Source organism: Macaca nemestrina, chromosome 7 (genome assembly GCF_043159975.1).
Source record: "Macaca nemestrina isolate mMacNem1 chromosome 7, mMacNem.hap1, whole genome shotgun sequence".
Lineage (NCBI taxonomy): Eukaryota > Metazoa > Chordata > Mammalia > Primates > Cercopithecidae > Macaca > Macaca nemestrina.
In genome coordinates, this window is record NC_092131.1 from 172,247,416 (window position 1) to 172,274,511 (window position 27,096).

Here is a 27,096-nt window from a genome sequence, read left to right on the forward strand (position 1 = left end):
AGACTGGGGGTGGAGGTGCCCGGAGCGTACCCAGCGCCGGCAGTACCTCCAGATAACACCCCGGGCTGCAGTTCCCTGGGTGGCCGCCTAGACGCCGGCCCGGGCTGGAGGGACAGGGGGCGGGGACGGGGCGGGGGCGGGGCTCGTCACGTGGAGAGGCGCGCGGGGGCGGGCGGGGCGGGGGCGCGCGCCCGGCTCCTTAAAGGCGCGCGAGCCGAGCCGAGCCGAGCCGAGAGACGGCTCTGTGGCCGCAGGCGCAGGCCCGGGCGACAGCCGATACGTGAGGCGCGCCGGCCCGCGGCAGCTCCGGGACTCAACATGCGCTGCTCGCAGGGAGGCGTCTGGCTGGCTCTGGCCGCGTCGCTCCTGCATGGTAAAGCCGCCGCCTCCCCGCCCTCCACTTCTCCGTGGGATCCCGGGCACATCCCGGGCGCCTCTGTGCGCCCCACGCCGCCGGCGAGGGGCAGCGGGGGCGCTGCGGGGGCTGCTTGTCTGGGCTGCACCGGGTGGGCGGCGGGGGCCGCGGGCAGGAGGGAGTCGGGAGTACACCCGCCGGCCTGCCCTGAGCCCCCTGCCCGGGTCTCCTCTCCTTAAGTGTCCCTGCAAGGCGAGTTCCAGAGGAAGCTTTACAAGGAGCTGGTCAAGAACTACAACCCCTTGGAGAGGCCCGTGGCCAATGACTCGCAACCGCTCACCGTCTACTTCTCCCTGAGCCTCCTGCAGATCATGGACGTGGTGAGTCCCGCCTGCCCACAGGGCTGCCCTCTCCCCTCCCTGGGCTCCGAGGGGCTTTTTAGAAAGCGTCGGGCGTCCAGGCGGTGGAGCTCGGCTGGGACACTCTAGCTGGCCCCAGGCGAGGCAGGGCCATGCTCTGACTCTGTCCCTAGCCTGCCCTCTCCTGAGTGTCTCAGTTCTCCGTCTCTCCTTCCGCCGAGGAGGAACCTGGTAAAGCTTGTTCCATCACTCCGGCCACCTGTACGTGGGTACTTGGGTCCCACCTTTCCCTCAGTTTAGAAACTCAAGCATCCTGAACTGGGACTCAGTAGCAAGAACAGGTGACATTCACTTTTTAGTCTCCCTTATAGTGTAAGTGTTGACATGCAGTCCAGCATTGAGTGTCAGTTTAGCCACTTCTAGACTTTTCTGCCGCCTGTGATATGTAACTACTTTGGTGGGGGGCCTGCCCCTGAGCTTTGCAGCTGGCAAATCTGTCCAGGCAGAGGGCAAGAGGGCTAGCTGTGAACTTTCACTGTGACCCCATCTTAGGAATGGGCATGCTTTGCCTTCCTGGTGAGGACAGGTACCAGGAGTCCTGCTCCACGGACTCAGGGTTCCCCATCAGGAATACACGTGTCTGTCCCTCCAGGCAGCTGCCACCAGTTCCATGGGCCTCTTGCCTTGCAGCCTTGCTAGTGCCCACTTTAGTTGGCCATTCTGTGTAAACTTGCCTTTTGTTCCTCTATGCTGCTTTGGATATTCAATATTCATGGTATAGTCTCCGTATAATACAAATGCTTCACACAAGTGTTTAATTCATTATAAATGTCTATACAGAATATCGGATTCTATTGTGGAGCACCCTGGAGTGGGGCAGGGTGGGGCACAGGGATAATGATGTTCATTGGGAGGGACAGCATGATAGGAAAGAGGTGAGACAATAGCCACAATTCCTGGTTAAAAAACAAATAGTGCTAAGAGTCACCTGGCAAAGTGGAAAAAGATAAGAGGTGATACTTCATAATCCTACAAATAAACGGTTACCCGCACTAGCATGTTGATGAATGGTATATCATTTAACCTAGTTAAAATTGCTGTGATACATTGCCTCCTTTCCAACACTGCACTCGCCTCAAATGTGTTCTTCCTCCTGCAGACAGAATCATGCTTTAAAATATTGAATGTATATGTGATGAAGCGGAAGAGTTATGAGAGAAGAGCTGTAGGGGAAGACAGGTTCAGTCTTACGAGTTGCAGAGCAGTAAAAGTTGCTGTTTACAGAGCAGCTCCTCAGTTACTTTAAAGAGCTCAAGATTTGTACTTGGGGTGTTCGGTGGGTTCTGGCTCTGTTGGTTTCTGAATGGCTGCTGTTAGGTAAGTTTCTTAAGCATCTTGAGCCTTGGCTTTCTGGCTAATAAAATGGACACTGTAGTACCTCATCAGTCATTGTGATCAACTAAAGAATATGGAAACAACTTGAAGAGACTTTAAAGCTGGATATGTGATTATGGTCATTTTCATGCAGAAACCACATGAAAAGACCAGGCAGCAGAGCTGACACACCCCGCAAGTGGTGTGTGACAGGGTGACAAAGGGACAGTGGCCCCTTCTTCCCCCATTTGCCCAGGGTCAACTCCAGCCGGGCTGCCTCACTGTTTGTGTCTGCTCCACAGCTGTCTCCCTTGGAGTGGGTGTCCCTGTATTGCCTGGATGGGGGTGATGGTGCAGTAGCCCCTCAGTAGAGGAGTAGGAGGAAGTCAGTAGAACAGGCTCCTGAGGTTGCAAAGGCTGCGGCAGCCTCTTTTGGAGAAGAGACTACTCACGGAGAAGCTGCAGGCTTTTTTTTCTGGGAACTTCTGCTTCTTTAAGAGACACTTAAGAAACCAACTTATTATGAGGAGCTCTGAGTCTTAGGAGAAGTTTAGGCATAGGTTAGTGTTACACTACGTGAACATTTAAAATAGAACATTTAAAATAACTTTTGTCACGTTAGAAAATTACAAAAATAGCAAATTGGCACTTTGTGTCAATGACAGTCCACTGTCCTTAGGAAATGTGTGTGAAGAAGGCTGTCAGCAGTCAGAGGTGATGGGAAGGGGGCGGGAGAGAGTTTCTCTCTCACTTTAGCCATGGGGTTGGCTGTGAACACATTGAACTTCCAAGCCAGGCAATGCTGTGTTCATGGAGTGGCCTTGAACAAACTCCCTTACCTTTCGGAGCCCTGTTTTCCCATGTGTTAGAATAATACCTGCTTCAGAGGGTGTTGAGAGGATTAAATAAGATGAAGTGCTTGCCACACACTGGTGATTCACTGAAGGTATGCTCCATCTTAATTATGTAACTACTCAACTCAGAGGTCAAGAAGTCATGCCTAGAAAGGTATGGTCCCTTGCCCAAGGCCACTCTGTGATTAGAGGTAGGGTTAAGAGGAAACATTGGGCAAGTCCTTTGTCTTTCATCTGCTGCTTCCTTTAGACTTGGTAACTTCGGCAGAACAAAGTCATTTAATTTATTTAAACTGGATGAATTGTAACTAATTTAATGTGACTTTCCTGAGATGCTGGATGAAGCTGAAGTCTCAATCAGACATAAGGAAATATGCAAACATTTGTATTCCAGCCTGACTTGGCTCTGCCTGGTTTTTGAAGTGGAGCCGGGTCTCTGCAGCTGAAATCTCAGCCCTCTGGACAGAGGCACAGTGGTTCTCATAAAGGCTTCACATGGCAAAATCTTGGCTGGTATAGATTCTCTTTACACATTTGTTGCCCGTTTTAACTGGGCTGTTCTAGAGACCATAGTAGTTGGTTTTCCTGCTCCCAAATATTGTTATTGATTCCTTTTTTTGGTTAGCAGAGGTTCCCAACTGGAGTGATAGGAAGACACCATATGATGTTATATATTTTATTTTTGTGAAAGATCATTTACTCTTTAATCAATTTATTCCACAAATCCTATTGAACTCCTATTGTAGACTTTGACAAATTCTGAGAATTAACAGAAAGGTGATGGATTATTTTTCCTTTCAGAGATCTCATGAGCTGGCTAGGGAGATTAACAAGTAAATCCCAGGCTGGGCGCGGTGGCTCACGCCTATAATCCCAGCACTTTGGGAGGCCGAGGCGGGCGGATCCCGAGGTCAGGAGATCGAGACCTTCCTAGCTAACATGGTGAAACCCCGTCTCTACTAAAAATACAAAAAATTAGCCGGGTGTGGTAGCGGTCGCCTGTAGTCCCAGCTACTCGGGAGGCTGAGGCAGGAGAATGGCCTGAACCCAGGAGGCAGAGCTTGCGGTGAGCCGAGATCTCGCCACTGCACTCCAGCCTGGGCGACAGCAAGGCTCAGTCTCAAAAAAAAAAAAAAAAAAAAAAAAGTAAATCCCAAATTACTACATGTGATGAAATTTAGCATACACATTTATACAAAGGGCTAGAAAACATTGTTTTCAACTAGAGCCGCTGAGAATGGCTTCAAAGAGATGGTGGTTAGAGTTCCAAAAATGAGAAAGAGTTTGCCACTGAAAGTAGGATATCTTTTCCAGGTAATGGTTCCAGGCTGAGGAAAGGCTGAAAGTGCAGTGGAGGACAGCTCACCTCCAACATGTGTTCTGTGGGACACTGGCAACCTGTTGATCTTTCCTACGATTTTGCTGCAAGACTTCAGAAAATTTAATGTCCTGTGTTTTTTGAGACATTCTAAAAGACCAATATAGTACTGACCAAACTACTGATAGTTTTACAGACCCTTTTGTAAGAATTATGCTTTAGAAGCACACTTTACAAGGGCAGGGGGAAGGGGGTTATGAGTTTTCTTTGGTATGAGGTGTTAGATAAGTGTGGGGACAATAAGGTTGTAGTGTGTGAGGTGTCCTGAGTTCCTCTGCAAGTTTGCATTTTACCTGGCTCTAGTCTAGGCATCTCTGAAGGCACGAGGAGGCAGTGTGCCAGGCGTTTTGTGAAGCTTTAAGACCAGCCTGCCATAGCATATTTTCCCAGAAATGGAAATAGTCCAAACCTTGATATTATATTAAATTCAAGTATAAATTATAGATTGGAGTGAAAAAACTTTGCATACATTTTAGAGGCACAACATGAGTCCTCAAAGGAATTGCTTGACCTGCTGTTACTCAGCAGGCTCCTTCATGAAGCACTAGGCAGAAGGGGAAGATATGGTGGATTTTTAAACAGGGGAGGGAAGTAACCAAATCTCTGCTTAAGCAGAAGATGCTGAGAGCAGTGAGTGTGAGACGGGTTAGAGAGGAGGAGGGAAAGGTAAGGGACAAGGAGGTTGAAACAAGGGTGGCCACTGTGGGAATGTGGAGAAGAGGGCAGATTTAAGAGGTGTTTTGGATATATTGTGTATGATGTGTAACCGTGTATATAAACATCATGAATATACATCAATAAATTTGCTAAGTGACAGTGCCTAAATTATTCTTATATGCATACGCTGACTTCTGGTGATTATTAATTTACTTCCTGGGCTTGTAACTGGGCTGGGAATGAGATAATATATAAGAAATCATTTTGAAGTGATGCATATGTAAGGTCTGATCTGCCAAGTTTCCATAATGTTTCTCCTTTATTTGTGCTGTTTAGTCAGTCACCTGAGCACATGCATCCAAAGGCCATTCTAAGTGATTTGCATAAAATAAATATACATTGGTTATGAAGCATGTCCAGAAGTCAAGTTTGTTAAAATGAGTAATATGAACCAACATGTAATTATATACAAATGTAAAACATATAATTATACAAGATTGATTTTTTTGGTGTTTTATTGGTTTGAAATGCAGATTCAGCTTTTTGGAAGCTTTAGTCACAAGAGAGTAGAACTAAGTGGTCATGCACTTAGGCTTTGGCACTGAAGATGGCAGGCAGGGCTGTGGAGCCCAGTATCCTAAGGGCTTATGTGTTATCTAAATTCCTTTGGGTGGCCCTCTGCTTAGGTTTGCAAAATGTATGATTTTATATTCATTAGCCACCATTTAAAATGCTACAACTCCAATAAAATATTATCAAGTATTATAAAACCCACATACCTAGAATATATTGTAAAAAGAAATGCTGAAGGTATAATCGGGTATTGATCTTTATCATTTAAAAAAAATCTTTACTTTTTTGAGCAATTTTAGCTTCTCAGCAAAATTAAGAGGAAGGTACAGAGATTTCCCACAGCTTCCTCAATGATCAACATTCCCCTCTAGAGTAGTATATTTGTTACAACTGATGAACCTACATTGAGACATTATAATCACCCCAAATGCACAGTTTATAAGAGGGTTCCCTCTTGGTTTTGTATAATCTATTGGTTTGGGCAAATGTATAATGGCATAGTGTATAACACCATCATTATGGTATCATACTGAGTATTTTTACTCTCCTGGAATTTCTCTGTGCTCTGCCTTTTTATCATTACCTTCGCCACAATTCTTGGCACCCGTGATGTTTTATTGTCTCTGTAGTTGAATCTTTTCCAGAATGTCGTATGGTTGGAATCATACAGTCTGTAGCCTTTTCAGATGGACTTATTTGACTTAGTAATACGCGTTTATGCTCTCTCCATATGCTTTCATGGCTTGATAGCTCACTTCTTCTTAGCACTGAGTAATATGCCATTGGTCTGGATGTAGCACAGTTTATTTATCCATTCACCTCCTGAAGAACATCTTGGTTGCCTCCAAATTTTGGCAATTATGAGTAAAGCTGCTATAAGCATCTTGTGCAGATTTTTATGTGAACATAAGGTTTCAATCATTTAGGTAAATACCAAAGCGGGCACTTGCTGGTTCGTATGCTAGGAGTATGTTTAATTTTCTAAGGAAATCACAGACTGTCTCCCAAAGTGGATGTACCATTTTACATTCTCACCAGCAATGAATGAGAGCTCCTGTTGCTCTATATCCACGTCAGCATTTGGCGGTGTCAGTGTTCTGGATTTTGAGCATTCTAATAGGTGTGTAGCGGTATCTCATTGTTATATATTTGCATTTCCCTGGTGACATATGATGTGGAGCATTTTTTCATAAGCTTATTGCCATCTGTAGATCTTCTTTGGTAAGGTGTCTGTTAAGGTCTTTGACCAAGTTTTAAGTGTTTTTTTTTTCTTATTGCTGAATTTAAGAGTTTTTGTATATTTTTGATGACAGTCTTTTATCAGGTATGTCTTTTGCAAATATTTTTCCCAGTCAGTAGCTTGTTTTCTCATTCTCTTTACATTGTATTTCACAGAACATACATTTTTAACTTTAGTGAAACCCATCTTTTCAATTCTTTCTTTTATGGATTGTGCCTCTGGTATTGTATTTAAAAAGTTATTGCCGTAGCTAAGGTCATATAGGTTTTCCACTATTATCTTCTAGGAGTGTTATAGTTTTGCACTTTACATTTAGGTCTGTGGTCCATTTTGAGTTAATTTTTATGAAGTGTATAAGGTCCGTGTCTACATTTATCTTTTTGCATGTGGTTGCCCCGTTGTCGTAGCACCATTTGTTGAAAAGACGATCTTTGGTCCATTTTATTGCCTTTGCATCGTTGTCAAAGATCAGTTGATAATATTTATGTGAGTCTATTTCTGGGTTCTCTATTGTGTTTCATTGATCTCTTTGTCTATTCTTTCATCAATAGCACAGTCTTGATTTTACTATAGCTTTATCATAAGTCTTGAAGTTTGGTAGTATCAGTCCTCCAACTTTGTTGTTCTTCTTCAACATTGTGTTGGCTATTCTGGGTCTTTTGCCTCTCTCTGCAAACCTTATAAAATTGCTTTATAGATACCCACAAAATAACGTTCTGGGATTTGTTTGGGATTGCATTGAATCTATAGATCGAGTTAGGAAGAACTGGCATATTGATAATATTGAATTTTTCTATTCATGAACGTAGAATAGCTCTTTAGTTCTTCCTTTATTTTGTTTGTAAGACTTTTGTAGTTTTACTCTTATAGATCTTGTAAATACTTCACTAGATTTATACCTAAGTGCTTAATTTTTGAGGGGTTAAATGGTATTATGATTTCAATGTCAAATTCTACTTGTTAATTGCCAAAATATAGGAAAGCCATTTACTTTTACATGTTAGCCTTGTCTTCTGCAAAGTTGCTGTAATTGTTTATTAGCTCCTGGAGATTTTTTTTTTTGGTCATTTATTTTGGGTTTTCTACATAAATGATCATGTCATCTGTGATCAAAGACAGCTTTATTTCTTTTTTCCCAGTCTGTATACTTTTTATTTCCTTTTCCTTGTCCTTTCGTATTAGCTGGTACTTCCAGTGTGCTATTGAAGGGAGTGGGAGAGGGGACATCCTTGACCTGTTCCTAATCTTAGTGGGAAAGCTTCAGGTTTCTTATCATTAAGTATGGTGTTAGCTATAGGTTTTTTGGATAGTATATATATAAAAATAAAAAAATTTAAAAAGTATATATATAAAATATATATAAAAATAAATGTACATATTTACTTACATTTATATATAAATATACACATATATTTTGTATATTTATATTTATGTAAGCATATACAAATATTTTGTATATATACAAATACATATTTTATATATACATATGAAAAATATGTATATACACACATACAAACAACCTACAGCTAACATCATAATGATATATATATTTATCAAGTTGAGGAAGTTCTCTTCTATTCCATTTACTGAAAGTTTTTATGATGAATAGGAGTTGGATTATGTCAGAATTGTTTTCATCTATTGATATAATCATATGATTTTTCTTTTGTAGCCTGTTGATGTAATGGATTATATTAATTGATTTTTTAGTGTTGAGCCAACCTTGAATATCTGGAATAAATCCCACTTGATCATGGTATATAATTCTTTTTGTACATTGTTGAGATCAATTGGCTAATTTTTAAATTTTTGGTTGAAACAGAGTTTCACTGTGTTGCTCAAGCTGGTCTCGGACTCCTGAGCTCAGTTGATCTGCCTGTCTCAGCCTCCCGAAGTGCTGGGATTGGAGGCGTGAGCCACCACAATGTGCTGATATTTTGTTGAGCATTTTTGAATCTATGTTCATCAGTGATATTGGTTTGTAGTTATCTTTTCCTATAATGTATTTATCTGCCATTTGTATTAGGGTAATGCTGGACTCGTAGACTGTTTTAGGAAGTATTTCCTCTGCTTGTGTACTCTGAAAGAGACTGTAGATAATTGGCATAATTTCTTTTTTAAATTTGTAGACTTCACCAGTGAGCCCTTCTGGGCCTGTTGCTTTCTGTTTTGGAAGGTTATTATTATCTGATTCAATTGCTCCGACAGATATAGGCCGATTCAAATTGTTTATTTCTTCTTGTTTGAGTTTTGAGAAATGTTGTCTTTCCAGGAGTAGTCCATTTTCTCTAGGTTATAAAATTGGTGAGCATAGAATTGTTCATAGTATTTATTTGTTATCCTTTCAATGCCCATAGGATCTGTAATGATGTCTTCTCTTTTACTTCTGATATTAGTGATTTTTGTCCTTTCTCTTTTTTTTCTTATTTAGCCTGGCCGGATGCTTATTAATTTTATTGATCGTTTTTCAAAAAACATTTTGTTATTGTTCATTTCCTCTATTGATTTCCTGTTTACAATTTTGTTGATTTTTGCTCTAATTTTTAATATTTCTCTGCTTATTTTGGATTTAATTTGCTCTTTTTTTCTAGTTTCCTAAAGTAGAAGCTTAGAATATTGATTTTTAGATCTTTCTTCATTTCTAATACTGTATTAAGTGCTATAGATTTTCCCCTAAGCACTTCTTTTGCTGCATCCCACAAATTTTGGTAAGTTATTTTCATTTTCATTTCAGTTAAAATATTTCAATGTCTCTTGAAAGTTCTTCTTTAAGACATGTATTATTTAAAGGCATATTGTTTAATTTCCACGTATTTTTGGATTTTTCAGTAATCTTTCTGTTACTGATTTCTAGTTTAATTTCTTTGTATTCTGATAGCAGGCAAGGTGTAATTTCTCTTCTTTTAAATTTGTTAAGGCTCATTTTATGGCACAAATACGGGGAATATTACATGTGAGCTTGAGAAGAATGTGTATTCTACTGTTGTTGGATAAAATATTCTATAGATATTGCTTATATCCAATTGATGGACAATGTTTTGAGTTCAACCATGTTTATACTGGTTTTCTGCTTTCTGGTTCTTTCAATTTCTGGTAGGGGGGTGTTAAAGTTTCCAACTGTGATAATGAATTTACCTATTTATCCTTGTAGGTCTAATAGTTTTTGCCTCATTAGTTTGATGCTGTGTTTTTGGGCATACACACATTAAGTACTGTTAAGTATTTTTTGTAGAATTGATCTTTTTATCATTAAGTAATACCATTTTTTATCCCTGGAAACTTTCCTTGCTTTGAAGTATGCGCTATCTGAAATTTACATAGCTATTCCTGCTTTCTTGGATTAGTGTTAGCATGGTACACTTTTCTCCATCCATAGGATACTTTTGATTTATATGTGTCTTTATATTTAGAGTACTCTGGTTTTTACATAGGCACATGCAGTTGGGTCTTGTTTTTTGATCTACTCTTACAGTCTCTTTAAATTGATGCATTTAGACCACTCAAAGTGATTGTTGATATAGTTGGATCAATAACTATCATATTTGTTACTGATTTTTTTTTTTTGTCCTTGTTCCTTATTTCAGTTTTTGTTTTCCACTCTGACTTTTACAGTTTAGTTGGGCATTTTATGTGATTGTGTTTTCCCTCCTTTCTTGGCATATCGGTTATAGTTCTTTTCTTTACTTTTTTAGTGGTTGCCCTAGAGTTTGCAACGTACATTTACAGCTAACTCAAGTCACCTTTCATGTTACGTTATACCACTTCATGGGTAACACGAGCACTTTATAATGCAAAATAACATGAATTTCTTCCTCCTGTCCCTTGTACCATTTGTTTCTTATAAGGTGCATATGTGTGTGTGTATATATGTGTGTGCATATATATATATGTATTATATATGTATATATGATATATACATATAGGTATAAAAAAATTGTTGCTATTGTTATTTTGAACAAACTGTTTTCTGTTAGATAAATTAATAAGAAAAACAAAAGTTTTTATTTTGCCTTCACTTTTTCCTTTTTCAGTGGTTCCTCCTTTAATTTACATACAACTTTCAACCTGTGTCATTTCCTTTCTTTTTAAAGAACTTCTTTTAACATTTTTTCAAGGCAGGTCTGCTTGCAACAAATTTCTTCAATTTTTGCCTGAGAATGTGGTTTTTTTTCCTTATCTTTTGAAGGCTGATTTCAATAATTCTAGATTTGTAATTTTCTCTCTCAACACTAATTATTTTACCCTACTCTCTTTTTGCTTGCATGGTTTCATATAAGTCAGATGTAATTCTTACCTTTTTGGTCCTCTAAAGGGAAGGGTATTTTGTCCCCCTTTGGCTTCCTTCAGGATTTCGTCTTTAATTGTTTATAGTTTGAAATGATATACCTAGATGTTGGATTTTTTTTTCCCCACATGTATCAGCTTGCTGTTTTCTGAGATTCCTGGATGTGTGGTTTGGTGTTTGACACTAATTTGGGGAAATTCTCAATCATTGTTTCAAATACTTCTGTTCCTTTCTGTACTTCAACAGTCCCCAACCTTTTTGACACCAGGGACCTGTTTTGTGGAAGACAGTTTTTCCATAGACCGTCGGGGGCCATGGTTTTGGGATGACACTGTTCCACCTCAGATTGTCAGGCATTCATTAGATTCTCATGAGGAGCGTGCAACCTAGATCCCTTGCATGTGAAAGTCACAACAGGGTTTGTGTTCCTGTAAGAATGTCATGCTGCCGCTGATCTGACCGGGGACAGAGCTCAGGCAGTAATGCTCCCTGACGTGCCCCTCACCTCCTGCTGTGTGGCCCAGTTCCTAACAGTCCAGGGACAGGTACTGGCCCGTGGCCTGGGGCTTGGGGAACACTGCCCTACTTCTCCTTCTCGTATTCCCATCACACATATGTTCCACCTTTTGTAATTGTCCCACAATCCTTGGATATTCTATTCTGTTGTTTTCAGTCTTTGTTCTCTTTGCTTTTCAGTTTTCAAAATTTCTATTGACATTCCTCATACTAGGGATTCTTTCCTCAGCTGTATCCAATCTAGTAGTAAGCCCATCAAGTACATTCTTTATTTTTGTTACATTATTTTTGATTGCTGGAATTTCTTTTTGGTTATGTCTTAGGAGTTCCATCTCGGTGCTTCCGTTGTTTAACTGTTCTTGCATGATGTCTCCTTTTTCCGTTAGAGCCTTTAGCATATTAAAAATAGTTGTTGTAAATTCTGATCTGATAATTCCAATACTGCTGCCATGTCTGGTACTAATGCATGCTCTGTCTCTTCAATTTATGTTTTTCGTTTGTTTGTTTGTTTTTTGCCTTTTAGTATGCTTTGTGATTTTTTTCTTGATTGGTGGCCATGATATAGGCAAAAGGAACTGCTGTAAATGAATGTTACTAATGTAGTGGTAAGGTGTGGAGGGAGGGGAAGCATTCTATACTCCTGTGATTAGGTCTCAGCTTTTTAGTGAGCCTATGCCTCTGGACACGAACTTCATAGGTGTTTCTCAGTTTGTTTCTCCCCGCTTGGGTGCCATAGGATGGCTAGAGTGGGTGGAGTTCAGTATTTCCCTTCCCTTGGGTCAGGTAGGCTCTGATAATACCCCAGAGGGTTAGACTACAGTTAATTCATTTTTCCTGATGGCAGGCCTTATTAAAAACAACAGAAAGTTCTGGCACATTGCCAGATGGTTTCTTTCACCTGTCTCTGGTGGAAGCACGAGGGAACATTTCTTCAGTATTTCCTGTGGGAACCTGGTAGAGCTTCTGGAGGTAAATCTCAGGATATTTGGGAACCCCTATGGTTGAATCCTTTTGGAATTTTTAACTTTCAAAGTTGTACACACTGAGTCTCCAGGAATTTGCCAATTCCAGTTCGGGTTTTCTTACTCTGCTGCTGGTTCCTGTGGTGGTTTTGCTGATTAGTCTGTGCTCTGGAAAGTCCTGGCTCTCTGTATGCCCGTTTGTCCCTCCAATCTTGAGAGCAGAAGTTCATCCTGTGTGTTCCCCTGTTAGTTTGGCTCCAAGAAGAGCTGTTGTTTTTTTAGTGTGTTCACCCTTTTACTTGTTAGGACAAAGTTGTAACTCCTGATTTTCTTGCATCAGGAACCAGGAACTGGATCTAATAATGTTTTAATAAGATACATTTCTTAAAATGACAAAATTAATATGTGTTTGTACAGGAGCTAAATTAAACAAACCTAAAAAGGAATCAAGAAGTCGAAAATCAAGGGTGTAAAAATCAGTGCACACAAGGCATTCTGGCAGAGTTCATGCTGTCTTTTCTTTATGTTTATAGATGTGTAGAGAAATATTTAAATATTTAAAAGTTGAAAGGTATAAACATGATGTATGGTGCCTTAAGCAGTATTAACAGGCATTGATTTTAAAGTGGTACACTTAGGCCCATTAGTAAACAAATACAGGTTTTAAAATACATTTATACGTTTTCTTCATTAACTCTTACCATCACTGCATATTCAATCTATATTCCTTTTGTAATTTAAAAACCATTTTTAAAAACGTATTTAAATGCTTTATGATGATACTTATAAGTAACACATAGTTGGGTTTTTTAAAAAATTGAATTTGAGAATCTTTATAATTTAGTTATCCTTAATGTGATTACTGATCTATTTGGGTTTAAATCTATCCTTCGCTATTTACTTCCACTTACCCTTGTCTCTTCTATGTTCTTTTTTTCTCTTTTTTCTTACACTTTTCTGGATTAATTGCTCGTTTTATATTATTCTTATTTTCTCTTCTATTAGTTTGTTAGTCATATTTCTTTCTTTTTGTCTTACAGTGGTTGATCTGGAGATCACAATAGGAATCCTTGACTAAAGTCTAATGAAAGTCATCAATCTTTCTGTACAATGTGAGGACTTTACAACACTTTAATTCCATAATTGCAATGTATCTACTGTTATTGTCATGTATTTTATTTCTGTAAATATATTTAAATTTTATAAGATTATAATTGTTTTTTGCGGTCAGTATTCTTTTAGATTTACTCCTATATTTTCCTTTTTTGTTACTTTAATTCTTCCCTGTATCTTCTAACTTCCATCTAAGATAACTTTCCTTCTGCCCTTTAGACTTCTTTTTCATGAGAGTCTGGAAGTAGCACAAGTTCTCCATGTTTGTTTCAAAACTTATTTATATTGCCTAATTTTTGCATGATAATTCAAAAATACAGACTGTGTTGCTGGTTAGTTACAGCACTTGTATACACAGCACAGTGTCTGTAGTATATTACCCTAGTGTTTTCTGACTTCCAGTACTTCTCCTAAGAGGTCAGCTATATGCCTTATTGTTGCTTCTCTGTTCTTGTTTTCTTTGGTCACTTTTAAATTGTATTCTTTGTCTTTGATTTTCAACAGTTTTACTGTGATAAGAATATGTTTCTGCTGTTTTGTTTTACCTGTTTGGGATTCAGAATGAATTATTGAATCTGTTCCTTGGTTTCATTCACAAGTTTTGGAAAATTGTTGCCAGATCTTTCTTTCTTTCTTTTTTTCTTTTGAGACGGAGTCTGGCTCTGATGCCCAGACTGGAGTATAGTGGCGTGATCTCAGCTCAGTGCAACCTCTGCCTCCTAGGTTCAAGCAATTCTTCTGCCTCAGCCTCCCGAGTAGCTGGAACTACAGGCGTGCACCACCACACGTGGCTAATTTTTGTATTTTTAGTAGAGACGGGTTTCCAGCATATTGGCCAGGCTGGTCTCAATCTCCTGACCTCATGATCTGCCCGCCTCAGCCTCCCAAAGTGCTGGGATTACAGGTGTGAGCCACCATGCCCAGCCTAGATATTTCTTTAGATACAGTGTCTGCTCTATTTTATCTGCCTTCTCTTTTTGGGACAATGATTACATGTTTACCACAGCTTTCACTTTATCTCAGTGATTGTCACCCAGAGCCAGTGTTTCTCCCCAGGGAATATTTGGCATTATCTTGAAAAAATTTCAGTTGTTCCAGTTGGCGAGAAGGATGCTACTGACACAGGGAAGGGGCTAGGGATGCTGCTGAATGTCCTATAGTGCATAGGATGGCTCCCCAAGATGAAGAATTATCTGGCCCCCAATGTCAACAGTGCTGAGATGGAGAAGCCTGCTTTATTCCATATGCTTCCTCTTCTTTGCTGTAATTCCCATTACTTTGTCTCTCCATGCTTCATCTAGTCTGTTTTCTGTTGACCTATATTCAATATTCAGTCCTTGAATTCTCTCATTGTGTCTATCTGTCGTTAGTCCCATTTATTGACTTCTTTTTAAAGTTTCAGATATTGCACGCTTTAGTGTTAGAATTTCCTTTTGGTTCTTACAAAATTTTCTAGCTCTCAAGCTTTTTCTCAGTTTCTTCAGATATATTCATAAGAATTCTTTTATAGTCCCTGTCTGATAGTTCCATTCTTGAGACACTTTGTGCCTCTGTTTTTGTTAGTGATGGTTCTTTCTGCTTTTCCGACACATGATCTGGGCTCCTTCTGAGCCTGGTTGTGTCTGTAGTTTGCCCCAGACAATGTATGGGGAAAATGGTAGAGATGAGAGCATGGAGAACCCTTTTACTACTGTTAATATTTACTTCTGACAGCAGCCACCCCATGGGCACCAGCAACCAGCAACCATGCATTACCTTAATTAGATTAGGGATTGAGAAGATGTGAAGATGGGCTTCAGTCCCTCTAAAGGCTGCTTTCTTTCTGGTTCTTGCATGTATATTCTATGGCATAAATACGGAAAATTTACTAGAGTCCTCTCTCTCTTCAATAAGTTTTTTTTTTTTTTTTTGAGATGGAGTCTCGCTTTGTCACCCAGGCTGGCATACAGTGGCACAATCTCGGCTCACTGCAACCTCTGCCTCCTGGGTTCCAGTGATTCTTCTGCCTCAGCCTCCCAAGTAGCTGGTATTATGGGCATGCGCCATCATGCCTGGCTGATTTTTGTGTTTTTAGTAGAGACAAGGTTTCATGACATTCACCAGGCTGGTCTTGAACTCCGGACCTCAAGTGATCCACCCGCCTTGGCCTCCTAAAGTGCTGGGATTACAGGCATGAACTACCACACCTGGCCCTCTCTTCAGTAAGTCTTGAACTCAAATTTTGTCCCCTTTTCTCTTAAGTTTGTCAAGGTTTGCTCAAAATTTTAGCCTCTTAAGCATTATTAAATAATCACCACAGGCTCTGGAAAGGTGGTCTCAAATCCTGGTATTCTCTCAGGGCTCCCCTCCCTTCCTGGATCTTGTCCCTGCAATTCCTCACTGCTCTATTGGTATTCTGGTGCTCTCAAGCATGATTTTTCTTTTTTTTTTTTCCCAAGCTCTTCTAATTGTTCTCACTGGAGAGTTGGCGAGAACTACCTAGTTCATCTTTATTGATAGCCGAACAGAAATTCTAAATGGAAATAAATATCACATGTGCTCACTGATTTGTGGAAGCTAAGAAAGTGGATCTCAATAGAGAGTGTAATGGTGGTTACCAGGGGCTGGGAAGACAGTGGGGAGAGGATGATGAAGAGAAGTTGGTTAAAGAGAGTAAGTTAGATGGAAGAGGCCAGGTGCGGTGGCTCACACTTGTAATCCCAGCACTTTGGGAGGCCAAAGCGAATGGATCACAAGGTTAAGTGATCGAGACCATCCTGGCCAACATGGTGAAACCCCGTCTCTACTAAAAATACAAAAATTAGCTGGATGTGGTGGCGCATGCCTGTAGTCCCAGCTGCTCGGGAGGCTGAGGCAGGAGAATCGCTTGAACCCGGGAGGCGGAGGTTGCAGTGAGCCGAGATTGTGCCACTGCACTCCAGCCTGACGACAGAGCGAGACTCCATCTCAAAAAACAATAAATAAATAAAAAGAAATTTTAAAAAGTTAGATGGAAGATATAGTTAGAAGGAATAAGTTCTAGTATTTGATAGTATAGTAGAGAAATTATAGTTAACAATAATTTGTCGTATATTTCAACGTAACTAGAAGAGCAGACTTGTAATGTTCCCTACATAAAAGATAAATGTTTGAGGTAGTGGATACCCCAATGATACCGATTTCGTCTTTACACATTGTCTGTGGGTATCAAAATATCACATGTACCTCCAAAATATGTACAGCTATTAGATATAAATAAAAACACCAATCTGTAGTGCACCTTTATAATTGATACCAATTTATTATGGTAGAAATTTTGTCTCCTAAAACCTCTTTAGGGCTCTGAGAGATAAACCCACAAAATTCTTTTAATCTGTATAGACTGAGAATTGTAAGCACTTTTAGTAAAGGATATCTTTCTTGTAAATGTTGCCTTTCAAGGCTACCATTGAAAATATTCCCTGAAGGGTTCAGCTCTCTCAGAGCTTCTCGTTTCATCCTTGACATGCTGTTAAAGGAAGAGAAATAGTCTTGTCGTGGAGGAAGGCCAACGAAAATCTCTGCTCCCTTATTGATTTATTTTTAAAATCAGGGTTAGGTAGTGTTTTACTCCTCCTCAGAGAAGAAAGAAATCATTTGGCATCTTCTAATTGCAGTTCCCATGCTTTTAATTTCGGTGATTTCTTTATTCAGTAAACATCAGTTATAAACTATTATAGCCAAAGAAATTTGAAAAGTATTGTAAAATAGTATGTACTTGGGCATATTTATGTGTGTGTAAATGCACACTCAGTCACACACACCCCTGTTATCCTTAGCTCTCCTTGTTGATTTTATTTTTGATATCTCGAGACAAGGCATCATGTACTATGCTAATTAAGTTTCCAAGATATAAAGCTTGAAGATACAGCAGAAGGCTTGGAGTCATAGCTCCCAGGTAGCCAAAACAATGGACTGAAACTAATATGAAATTAAGCAATGAATTATATGAAATCTTGTATCATGGGTTAAAAATCAGTGCAGAAGAATGGGCTGTGGGAAAGGCCTGGATGTGTGGCTGCCTGCTGGCTCTGCGTCAGCTCATAGGTGTAGGAGCTGACCTGTATAAACTGTAGGTGGCAGTGGATGAGGAGTAGGACATTGTAGCTGTCATGGTTAATGAATGCCACCTGTGAGATTCTCAGCATGGGAAATTTACTCTTGTGTCATTGAAAGTGAATTGTCTATAAATATTCCTGTCTTGGGTAAAAGAGGTGGTGTCTATACTCTGGGGAGAGGACTTAGAGAGGGAGGAGAACTTACTTGCTTTGTTTTGTGGAGAGAAGGCAAGTGTTAAGCTAGCTGTTTAGCTGGTTTCAAATTTCAAGATGTTAAATGAGTTTATAATCTAAAGTATCTATTTTAAGAAGCTCACACAGAGATGATATGATCAGGGATTTAGATTAAGCAAATTAGGGTAAGGCTGCTCACTGATTGCCAAAATGTATTTCATTAAGTACAAATGGATGAAATTTACAATTGAAATCGCTAGTCAGGAAACAGTTTGTTTCGGTTCTCCGTTAAGAAGTTTTATTGTCATTTGAGGTAACGTTTAACACACTGGCTAGCTCATAGAGAGACACTCATTTTATTTTGGAAGTTATTCTTTAACCCGATTTTAAAACTTTAAATTGTAGTAAAATAGATATATACTAATGTGGCACAGTATCAAAACCAATTCAGTGCATTACCACAAAGTGAACCCACTTAAGCTGTCACCACCCAATACAGATCTTCCCTCCTCCAGAGCTAAACTGTTTGCCTTACTTCCAACACCAGAGTCTAGTTCTGCTCTTCTCTGGAACTCTGTGTGAGAGGCATCACCCAAATACACCGCATGCGTTCTTTGGGATGTGGCTTTTTTGGTTCATTTTTATTTTTGTGAGTCACCCAAGTTGTTTTCTGTAGCTCTTCTTTCTTCGTTTCTATTGTATGAATATAACAACGTGTATTATTATATTGATGGCTATTTAGATTTCTTCTAGATTTTGTCTGTTTTGAAGAACACTTCAAGGAATGTGGTATATGTCTTGTGATGGACAGGAGTATGCATTGCTCTCTGAAATAGATGTAGATTAGCAGGGCCCTAGGGCAACGTGTTTTTAACTTTTCTGGACGATGCTAAACAATTTTCAAAATGGTTATACCAATTAACATTCCCACCAGCAGTGTATGAAAATTCTTGTTGCTCTACATATTCACCAACGCTTGGCATTTTTAGTCTATTAAATTTACCATTCTAGTGGGTGTGGAGTGACATTTTCTTGGGATTTTAATTAGCATTTCCCTGATTACGGCTGAGGTTGAGGAGATTTTCATTTTTTTAATTTTTCCATTTTGGTATATTATTTTGAGAAGTGTCTAATCGTGTCTCTTTACTATTTCTCTCTTTTTTCTTTTTTTGTTTTGTGTTGGTTTGTTTTTTCTTTATTGATTTGTATGAGTTTTTCTGTATTACAGATATAAACCCTTAGTCATCGTCTTTGTTTTGTGCTGTTATAACAGACTGGAGACTGGGTAATTTATTAAAAAAAGAAATTTATTTCTCATAGTTCTGGGGATGGGAACGTCTGATATCAAGGTGCCAGTATCTGGCATAGTTTTTCTTGCTGTGTCATAACATGGTGGAAGGCATCACATGGCAGAAGGGCGAAGAGAGGGTGAGAGAGAGAGAGCAAGAGGGGTAAACCCACTCGCTTCATAATGAACCCACTCCCAAGGTAACTGCATTAGTCCCTTCGGGAGGGTGGGGCCTTCATGACCGAAGCATCTCTTCTAGGTTCTGTCTCACAGTACCATCCTAGTGGAAATTAAATTTCAGCATGAGTTTCGAAGGGGACAGGTATTCAAACCGTTGCAGGTATGTTTTGCAGGTATCTTAGAGTCTTTGGCTTATTGTTTAACTTTTTGACATTCTTTCTTTTCTCCTTTTGTAAACTTTTAATTGAAGTATGACATGCTTACAGATTAATGGTGTCTTTTGGTGAACAGAAATTCTTAATTTTAGTGTGACCTAGTTTATGAGTCCTTTCTTCTATGTTTAATGCTGATAGTCTCATATTTTAAAAGTCTTTCCCTTCCCCAAGTTCATGAAGATATTTTTCTGTATTTTTAGAAGCTTTCTATTGTTGTTTTAGTGGCTTTTTGTTACTGTTTTACTTCTAATGTTTATGTTTATAACCCACCTAGAATTGATTTTTGTGTATAAAGTGTGTCACTTTGAAGCAGCTTTATGGAAATTGGACTGGTGACTAACTTATTTTGTTTTTCAAGAGTCGTGAAAGGGTGGTTAGTGTAATGAGTGCATGATTGTTTAACTGTATCACATTTGGATATTATATTGTCAACCATGCCTGTGCCTTAATGGACATTTTAATTATTTAATGTGTGTATGATATAAAAATAATGTATAGGTTATGGAAATTTTTAATATTTAAAAATGTTGACATCACACACATTATTTACAAAGTCAGTAGAGAAGGACTTATGAGAAGCCCTAGCCCCTGACCCCAGGTTTCCCATCACCATCCTAAGACAGGTACTTTTAACAGACTCTATTTCAGGTCATCACTCCTATTTTAATATTCTGCTTATGTTTCTATTTCTTGATTGATTAAAATATCAGATTCTCTGGACCTCTGCTGAAATTAAAATGCCTTTAAATATCTTCAGTATGGATATTCTTATTTTTAGAAGGGATTTTGTTAACAAAAAAAAATTAGACAAATTCAATTTAGCAGACGTGATATGAGCAAAGAACAATTCATGAATCAGGCAGCACTCAGGACCAGAAGAGGTTCAGAGAGCTCGACCCAGCAGTGTGAGCAGCCAGCTCGTATAGGCTGAACACAGAAGCAAATTAGATAATCTGATTGGCTACCACTAGGCACTTACCTTATTTGGCATGGGGTGATGAGTTGTCTGCCTGTGATTGGCTGAAATCTGACTGTTCGTGATGAACTGAAACTCTGCTGTTACAGTCATAAGTTAGGTCTTTGTTGGTTTACTTAATAAATTAGGTTGCCTTTGTTAAGAAGGAACTCAAAGATGGGAGATAGTCTCAAGCCAGTGGTCTCCCGCTTATTTCATTTAGCATTTTGTTTGTTGGGAATGGCAGTGTGTACCTCAAATCAGGATCTGATGATGAAGGTTGTTGGCTAATGATTGAGATGGAGATGGGTTTTTTTTATTTGTTTTTGTTTGGATGCTTATCTGACTCTGAAGGAAAAGAAAAAAATTTCCCTAAATTTCTTAGCAAATCAAAAGCTTTATACACTGACTGATTTTAAAGACAGGCTGTAATTAGGTAATGAACATTTTGATGTGTTAACTTGAAAAACCTCAACTTTATAGCCATAGCTAATATATTAACTGAAATATGTTTTGGGTTTTGAAAATCAATTGACCAAAAGTTTTAAAAACATTCTTTTTGAAAACCACATTTAAAAACTTTCTTGCAGCATTTTCCTTTAAAAATAAAAAGTGCTAGTTTTTAAGTCTTTGATCAAATGTTGTTACTCCTCAACTTTGTGACTGAATCATTTAGGACAATATTTTAAATTTGCCTAAAATATCTGTAGGTTAAAGATCAAGAAAATTTCTTGATCAGAAATGAAAGGATCACAGATATGTTGGTAAAAATGGACAACATCCATAGAATCCTGATACTTGCAAACATTCAGGGCCACATCCTAGACAATTGGAAGTCAGGATATACGTGTAAGTTAGGTAAATTTCAGACAGCCTGTAATGTTTCAAGCAGGAAGATGTCTCCAGATCTGTCCTGGAGGCTTCCCTGTTCTTTATATTACTGGTCTTGCATTTTACAACTCCAGACTAAACAGAAACTGTATCAGAGGCCTTTGTCTTACTGATTAGGCCAGGGAGTGATCTACTCTGACTCATGGTCCCAGGAGCAGTAGGCTTTTAATTTTGCTTCCTGCACTCTAGGATTGACTGTCATGCAGCTGAAGATGATATGTGGCTGCAGGGAGCACCTCCTTGCCTCCTTTCCCTCTGAAACATGCAGGGTTGTTTGGATCCTCCATCCTCTTCCATGCACAAAGCCATTAATGCAAAATCCGTGGTCTGAGACGATCCTTTGACAGTAACCATCAGGCGTGCATTAAAACAGCAGTGTACAGATGGTACCTTCATTGTTTCTGACAGGGACAATTATGGGCATTGGATTAAAGTAAAAACTGAAAAGGAATATTCATGACAGGAAATTTCCCTTGCCGGGGGTGTTTTGCAACAGCGGGAAGCAGCTGGTCATTGATGTGTCGGCACAAGGCGGCTTCCTGGATTTCCACTGGCTTCCTGGATTTTTCCAGATGTCACTTGAAAAGCACACTGAATTAGTCCTTGAAACTTAGTGTTAAAGTACTTGAAACTTAGTCTCAAATAGAGGAAATGAACACAGAGTGGGATACATAATGTGGTGGTGTTTGGATTGGGAATATTGTACTTATTTCAGAAACGCTACTCTTTTGGAGGAAAATTAGTTTCCTCCTTACTTTATTGTTAAATCTACCGGGAAATCTGGAAAGGACTGTGGGGGCAGAGCTAGAGTGGACTGGTATTCAGGGCCTCCTAATAGGTGGCTTTGGTTGTGTGACTTTGGATGCATATATCACTGTGTGTATTTGAAAAAAGCCCTAAAGTAACGTCATCTATATGTATATAACTTTAAAGAACTTTCACATTTTTAAAGCACTTTCACTGATCTTTGATCATGTGAAATGGTATTCTTAATGACTGTACCTGTGTAGGCAGAGAACATTTTGGGACCTGAACCCAGATCTTCTTTGTATTTTTTTTTTTTTTTTTCTTTTCGAGACAGAGTCTCACTCTATTGCCCAAGGCCGGAGTGCAGTGGCATGATCTTGGCCTACTGCAACCTCCGCCTCCTGGGTTCAAGCAATTCTCATGCCTCAGTCTCCCAAGTAGCTGGGACTACAGGTGCACACCACCACGCCCAGCACATTTTTGTGTTATTAGTAGAGATAGGGTTTTACCATGTTGGCCAGGCTGGTCTCAAACTCCTGACCTCAGGTGATATGCCTGCCTTGGCCTTCTAAAGTGCTATATTTTTTTGTTTTCGGGATATTTCTGTTTATTTGCTCATTAAATGAATGGAGTATGAAATAAGTGACCAGTGAGATTTTCAGTTTGAATTATTAATCTTTTTGGCATTTGATGTGTTTTACTCCTTTGCAGTTATTCTTTCTGATGCTTGAACTGTCAGATTGGCTCCTGCATTGTTTTGCTACGGTCACTGTGATCCTTAATCATTTCTTCTATTTCTTGGCAGAAAATAAAATAAGGTGTCCCAGGCTTACTGTGTGTACCTCCCACTACAGACTGGAATCTGCCTTTGCTAAGGAGCATTGCAGTGGGAAATTAAATTTGGAAACCACAGACTGTCAGGAGGTATTGGAAGAAATTCCAACTTGAGTCTAATAGATATCTCAGAAAGAAACAACTGAGCAAATGGAAGTACAGATATAGAGAAATGATTTTGTTTTGTTTTGTTTGCTTTTTAAAAGCTTCTAGAGTTGAGGGAAGACACAAACGCACATACTTAGAAGCAGCAGACCCATTGTATCCTTCAATTCCAGTACATCAAGTGTAAGGAAAAAAAAACTATTTAGGATATTGCAGAGGGCTATGACCCCCAAGCTCAGATGAGAAACTGATTAGTATCCTAAGATCTCTGAAACGCCAAGTAGAAAGGCAAAAAAGAAAAAAAAGAAAAAAGAAAAAAGATGTTTTCATGTATGCAAGGATTCAAAGTTAACACCCACAAATTGTCTGAAAGAAATGCTGGAATAATGTATGCCAGTTATGCAGAATCAAAATCAAACTCTAAGCAAAATAAGTGAGATATAATAAATCTAAGCAGTTAGAGTCCAGAAAATTTGGCATTAAGCCTAATTGTCAGTTGTCAACCCCTGAAACATCAACAGCAATATATAACAAACTTTAGAATTCACTCTACAAACAGTCCTGGAGGAGTGAGAGTAGTGTATTTCAGAGGTAGAAAAAGCAGAAAAGAAATGCATTCTAAGATATTTCTCTGTATCGATATCATCTATTTATATGTATACCTGTATATACGTGTGTGTGTGTGCATATGGACTGATTTATGAAGGTATATATAGAAATAGAAAGGTTATGCGTTTTCACATAACTTTCACATAAACTTGTAAATAACCACTATAAGAATAGAAATAGGATATAAAGGTTTCAAACCTTGAAGGGCAATAATGGAACAAAGAAAATTGAACAATCCAATAAAACTAAGAAATGCTTTTAGAAAACACAAGAAAAGTCTGCTAAACAGGCAACACATGATGACAACAGAAACAAACCCAATCTTATCCATAATCACCATATTGTGGATTGGACATTTTCAGTTGAAGATGTTCCAGCTGTGGCCACTTTCAAGAGCTAGACTCAAATCACAAATTCTCAGACAAAAATAAGTAAATAAGTAAATAGGCAGATAGGCAAATAGGGAGATGGGGAAAAGCTGCAGCAAGCAGATGTTAACAGCGGTTACAGAACTATGTCTTGCTGTAATGGGGGTTAATTGAGGAAAACCGTCTGTGGCGGGAGGGCGTGTCTTCACTGAGGTGCGATGGCATTGTTGGCTGCAGAAACGGGCATCAGTCCGAGAAGAGGGCAGAGCACGTAGCCGCAGGATGAGCACACCCGCCAAGGGCTGATATGCAGAGCTGCCTACCTGAGGAGCATTGTGGGCCAGGAGAGCTTTGGATTCATCGCAAGAGCAAGAGGAGATGCATGGCAGCAGTCGCCAATGCCCGTGCCCTGTTTCATGATAAGCGTGTGATCTCATCAGTCCTTGTGGCAAGTCCGTTGGATGTACTGTCATTCTCCCGATTTTGTTGATTGGATACCAATGCTGGCCCAGATTCGTGATGCTTGTAGTAGTGGAACCACCATGCTCAGTGGGACTAGACAGCTGCCAAACAGTGGAGGCTCAGGAAACCCCTTCACTTAAGTGCCAGCCTCACCCAGTCCAGACCTGGGAGGAAGCCAGGTAGTGGCAGCAGAAGAGGAGGGAGGAAAGTCATCCAGGCACGTTTCCTCCGTGGAAAGGACAGCCTAAGATTGCTCAAGGTCTGGTTCAAATGGAGGTGTCCATAAAGAGACTTCCAGATCTCCTCCCATCAGAATTAACCTTTTGTACTCCCACAATACTGAAATACTTAACTTATTTGTGGCTATTAGGACAATTCAGAGAGAGACAAAAGATTTGAATTCACAAGAACAACATTTAAAAATGAGATAAGGCCGGGTGCAGTGGCTCACGTCTGCAATTCCAGCACTTTGGGAGGCCGAGGCGAGTGAATTGCTTGAGATCAGGAATTTGAGACGAGCCTGGCCAACATGATGAAACCTCGTCTCTACTAAAAATACAGAAATTAACCGGGCTTCATGGTGGGCACCTGTAGTCCCAGCTACTGGGGAGGCTGAGGCAGGAGAATTGCTTGAACCTGGGAGACGGAGGTTGCAGTGAGCTGAGATTGCACCACTGCACTCCAGCCTGGGTGACAGAGTGAGACTTCATCTAAAAAAACAAAAAAACAAAACAAAAGACTTCATTTAAAAAAACAAAAACAAAACAAAACAACAAACAAACACAGAAAACAACAAAACAAAACAAATAAGATGAGACCCTCAGTAATTATGTGAGCTTGGGAAAGCTTCCACACCTCTTACATTCTGTTCTTTAAAGTAATAATAATTCCTGTGATGTTGTCACAATACTCTTAGGATTGGTGATACTTTTAAAAATTAATATTTTGGTAATATAACTCTTGCCCATAGTTTAAAAGCTGAGATAGTTTGTGAAGATTATTGTTCCTCTGCTTCCATTTACATTTCTCATAGACAACCAGTTCTAACTCTTTTCACTGTTTCTTTGAGATTTACATGCATATCTTGAAATAAAATGCTTATATTAAAGCACTTTTTGCTTTAGTTCTGTTGAACAGTGAAGAACCTCACAATACTGAAGGTGAGGACTTAGTTCTCCGTTCACTCTCTACCTCCACCACCATGCATAATTAACACACTTCCCTTCATTTATCACATTTACCTAATGAAATTACATCATCATTTTTGTTTAAACTAATATACAATGTTTATATTATAATCTGTAAACTCATAATTCACAGTTGAGCCATGTGATAGGCTGTACTCCTTTTCCTTAGAGTTAATACTATTATCTTTGGCCAGTGTTGAATTTTTCGTGTAATGATCACTATTCCATCCCCAAACTCTCCAGCAGACGTGTACATTTCTCTCCCTGTGTTCAGACACCTGTGGATCTGTGTCTTCCATGTTGTTAGAGGCATCTTTTGAAGCATTTCGTCCTCCTGCTTGAATGTAAATTGATTGTTTCCTAGGCCTGTTCTGCAGCTGTCAGACTGATACTTTCTTTTATGATTGCCTTTTGTCAACAGGTTTCTGACATCTACTGAGTATTCTACAATCCAATTTGATTCTGACACTACCTTGCACTTCTGCCTGGCCATCTACACATTTGGGGCTTCCTACAACTTCCTCACATTTGTTAATCTACCAGAACAACTCACAGAACTCGGTGCTATATAGTCATCTGTCATTTAATGATGAGGATGCATTCTGAGAAACGCGTTATTAGGGGATTTCGTTCTTGTACAAACATCAGAGTCTACTTACACAGACCTAGGTGTTATAGCCTACTACACACTTAGGCTATATGGTAGAGCCTGTTGTTCCTAGGCTATCAACCTGCACAGCATGGTGCTGTACTGAATAGTATAGGCAATTGTAGTGCAATTGTAAGTATTTGTGTATCTAAACATAGAAAAGGTGTAGTACAAATACAGAATAAAAGATAAAAGAATGATATACCTATACAGGGTGTTTACCATGAGTGCAGCTTGCAGGACTGGAAGTTGCTCTAGTAAGTCAGTGAGTGAGTAGTGAGTAAATGTGAAGGCCTGTGACGTTACTATGTGCTACTGTAGACTTTGTAAACACTGTACACTTAGGCTACATTAAATTAAAAAAAAAAGTAATTGCACCATGATATTATGACAGCTATGACATCACTAGGCAATAGGAATTTTTCAGCCATTATAATCCTATGGGACCACTTTTAGATATGCTGTCTGTAGTTCCCTGAAATGTCATTATGTGACACACAATTGTCCTAGTGATTATCATTTTATTATAAAAATGCAAATGAGCATCCAGGTGAAAAGTTACATAGGACAAAGTCTAGGAAGTCCTAAGCACAGGGTCTTCTGTCTCTGTGGGACTAGCAGTGCCATCCTCTTCATACATTGATATGTTCACCAACCAGGTAGTTTCCCCAAGCCTTGCTGTCTGGAGTT

The 27,096-nt window shown here is 39.4% G+C and overlaps 1 protein-coding gene across 2 annotated transcripts in view; it reads left to right on the forward strand.

Moving 5' to 3' along the window:
* The first annotated feature begins 229 nt into the window (after window positions 1–229).
* The window catches only part of LOC105497533 (cholinergic receptor nicotinic alpha 7 subunit), a 134,125-nt gene continuing 107,258 nt past the window's right edge, over window positions 230–27,096 (forward strand). The window contains exons 1-2 of one of the 2 annotated variants that reach the window (XM_011768676.3): window positions 230–373; window positions 596–735. In XM_011768676.3, coding sequence (XP_011766978.1) covers window positions 319–373; window positions 596–735 — 195 coding nt within the window. In that variant the 5' untranslated portion in view covers window positions 230–318. Of the gene's footprint in view, window positions 374–595; window positions 736–13,647; window positions 13,666–27,096 lie in introns of those variants that run through there. The other variant, XM_071067250.1, reaches the window with a different exon arrangement.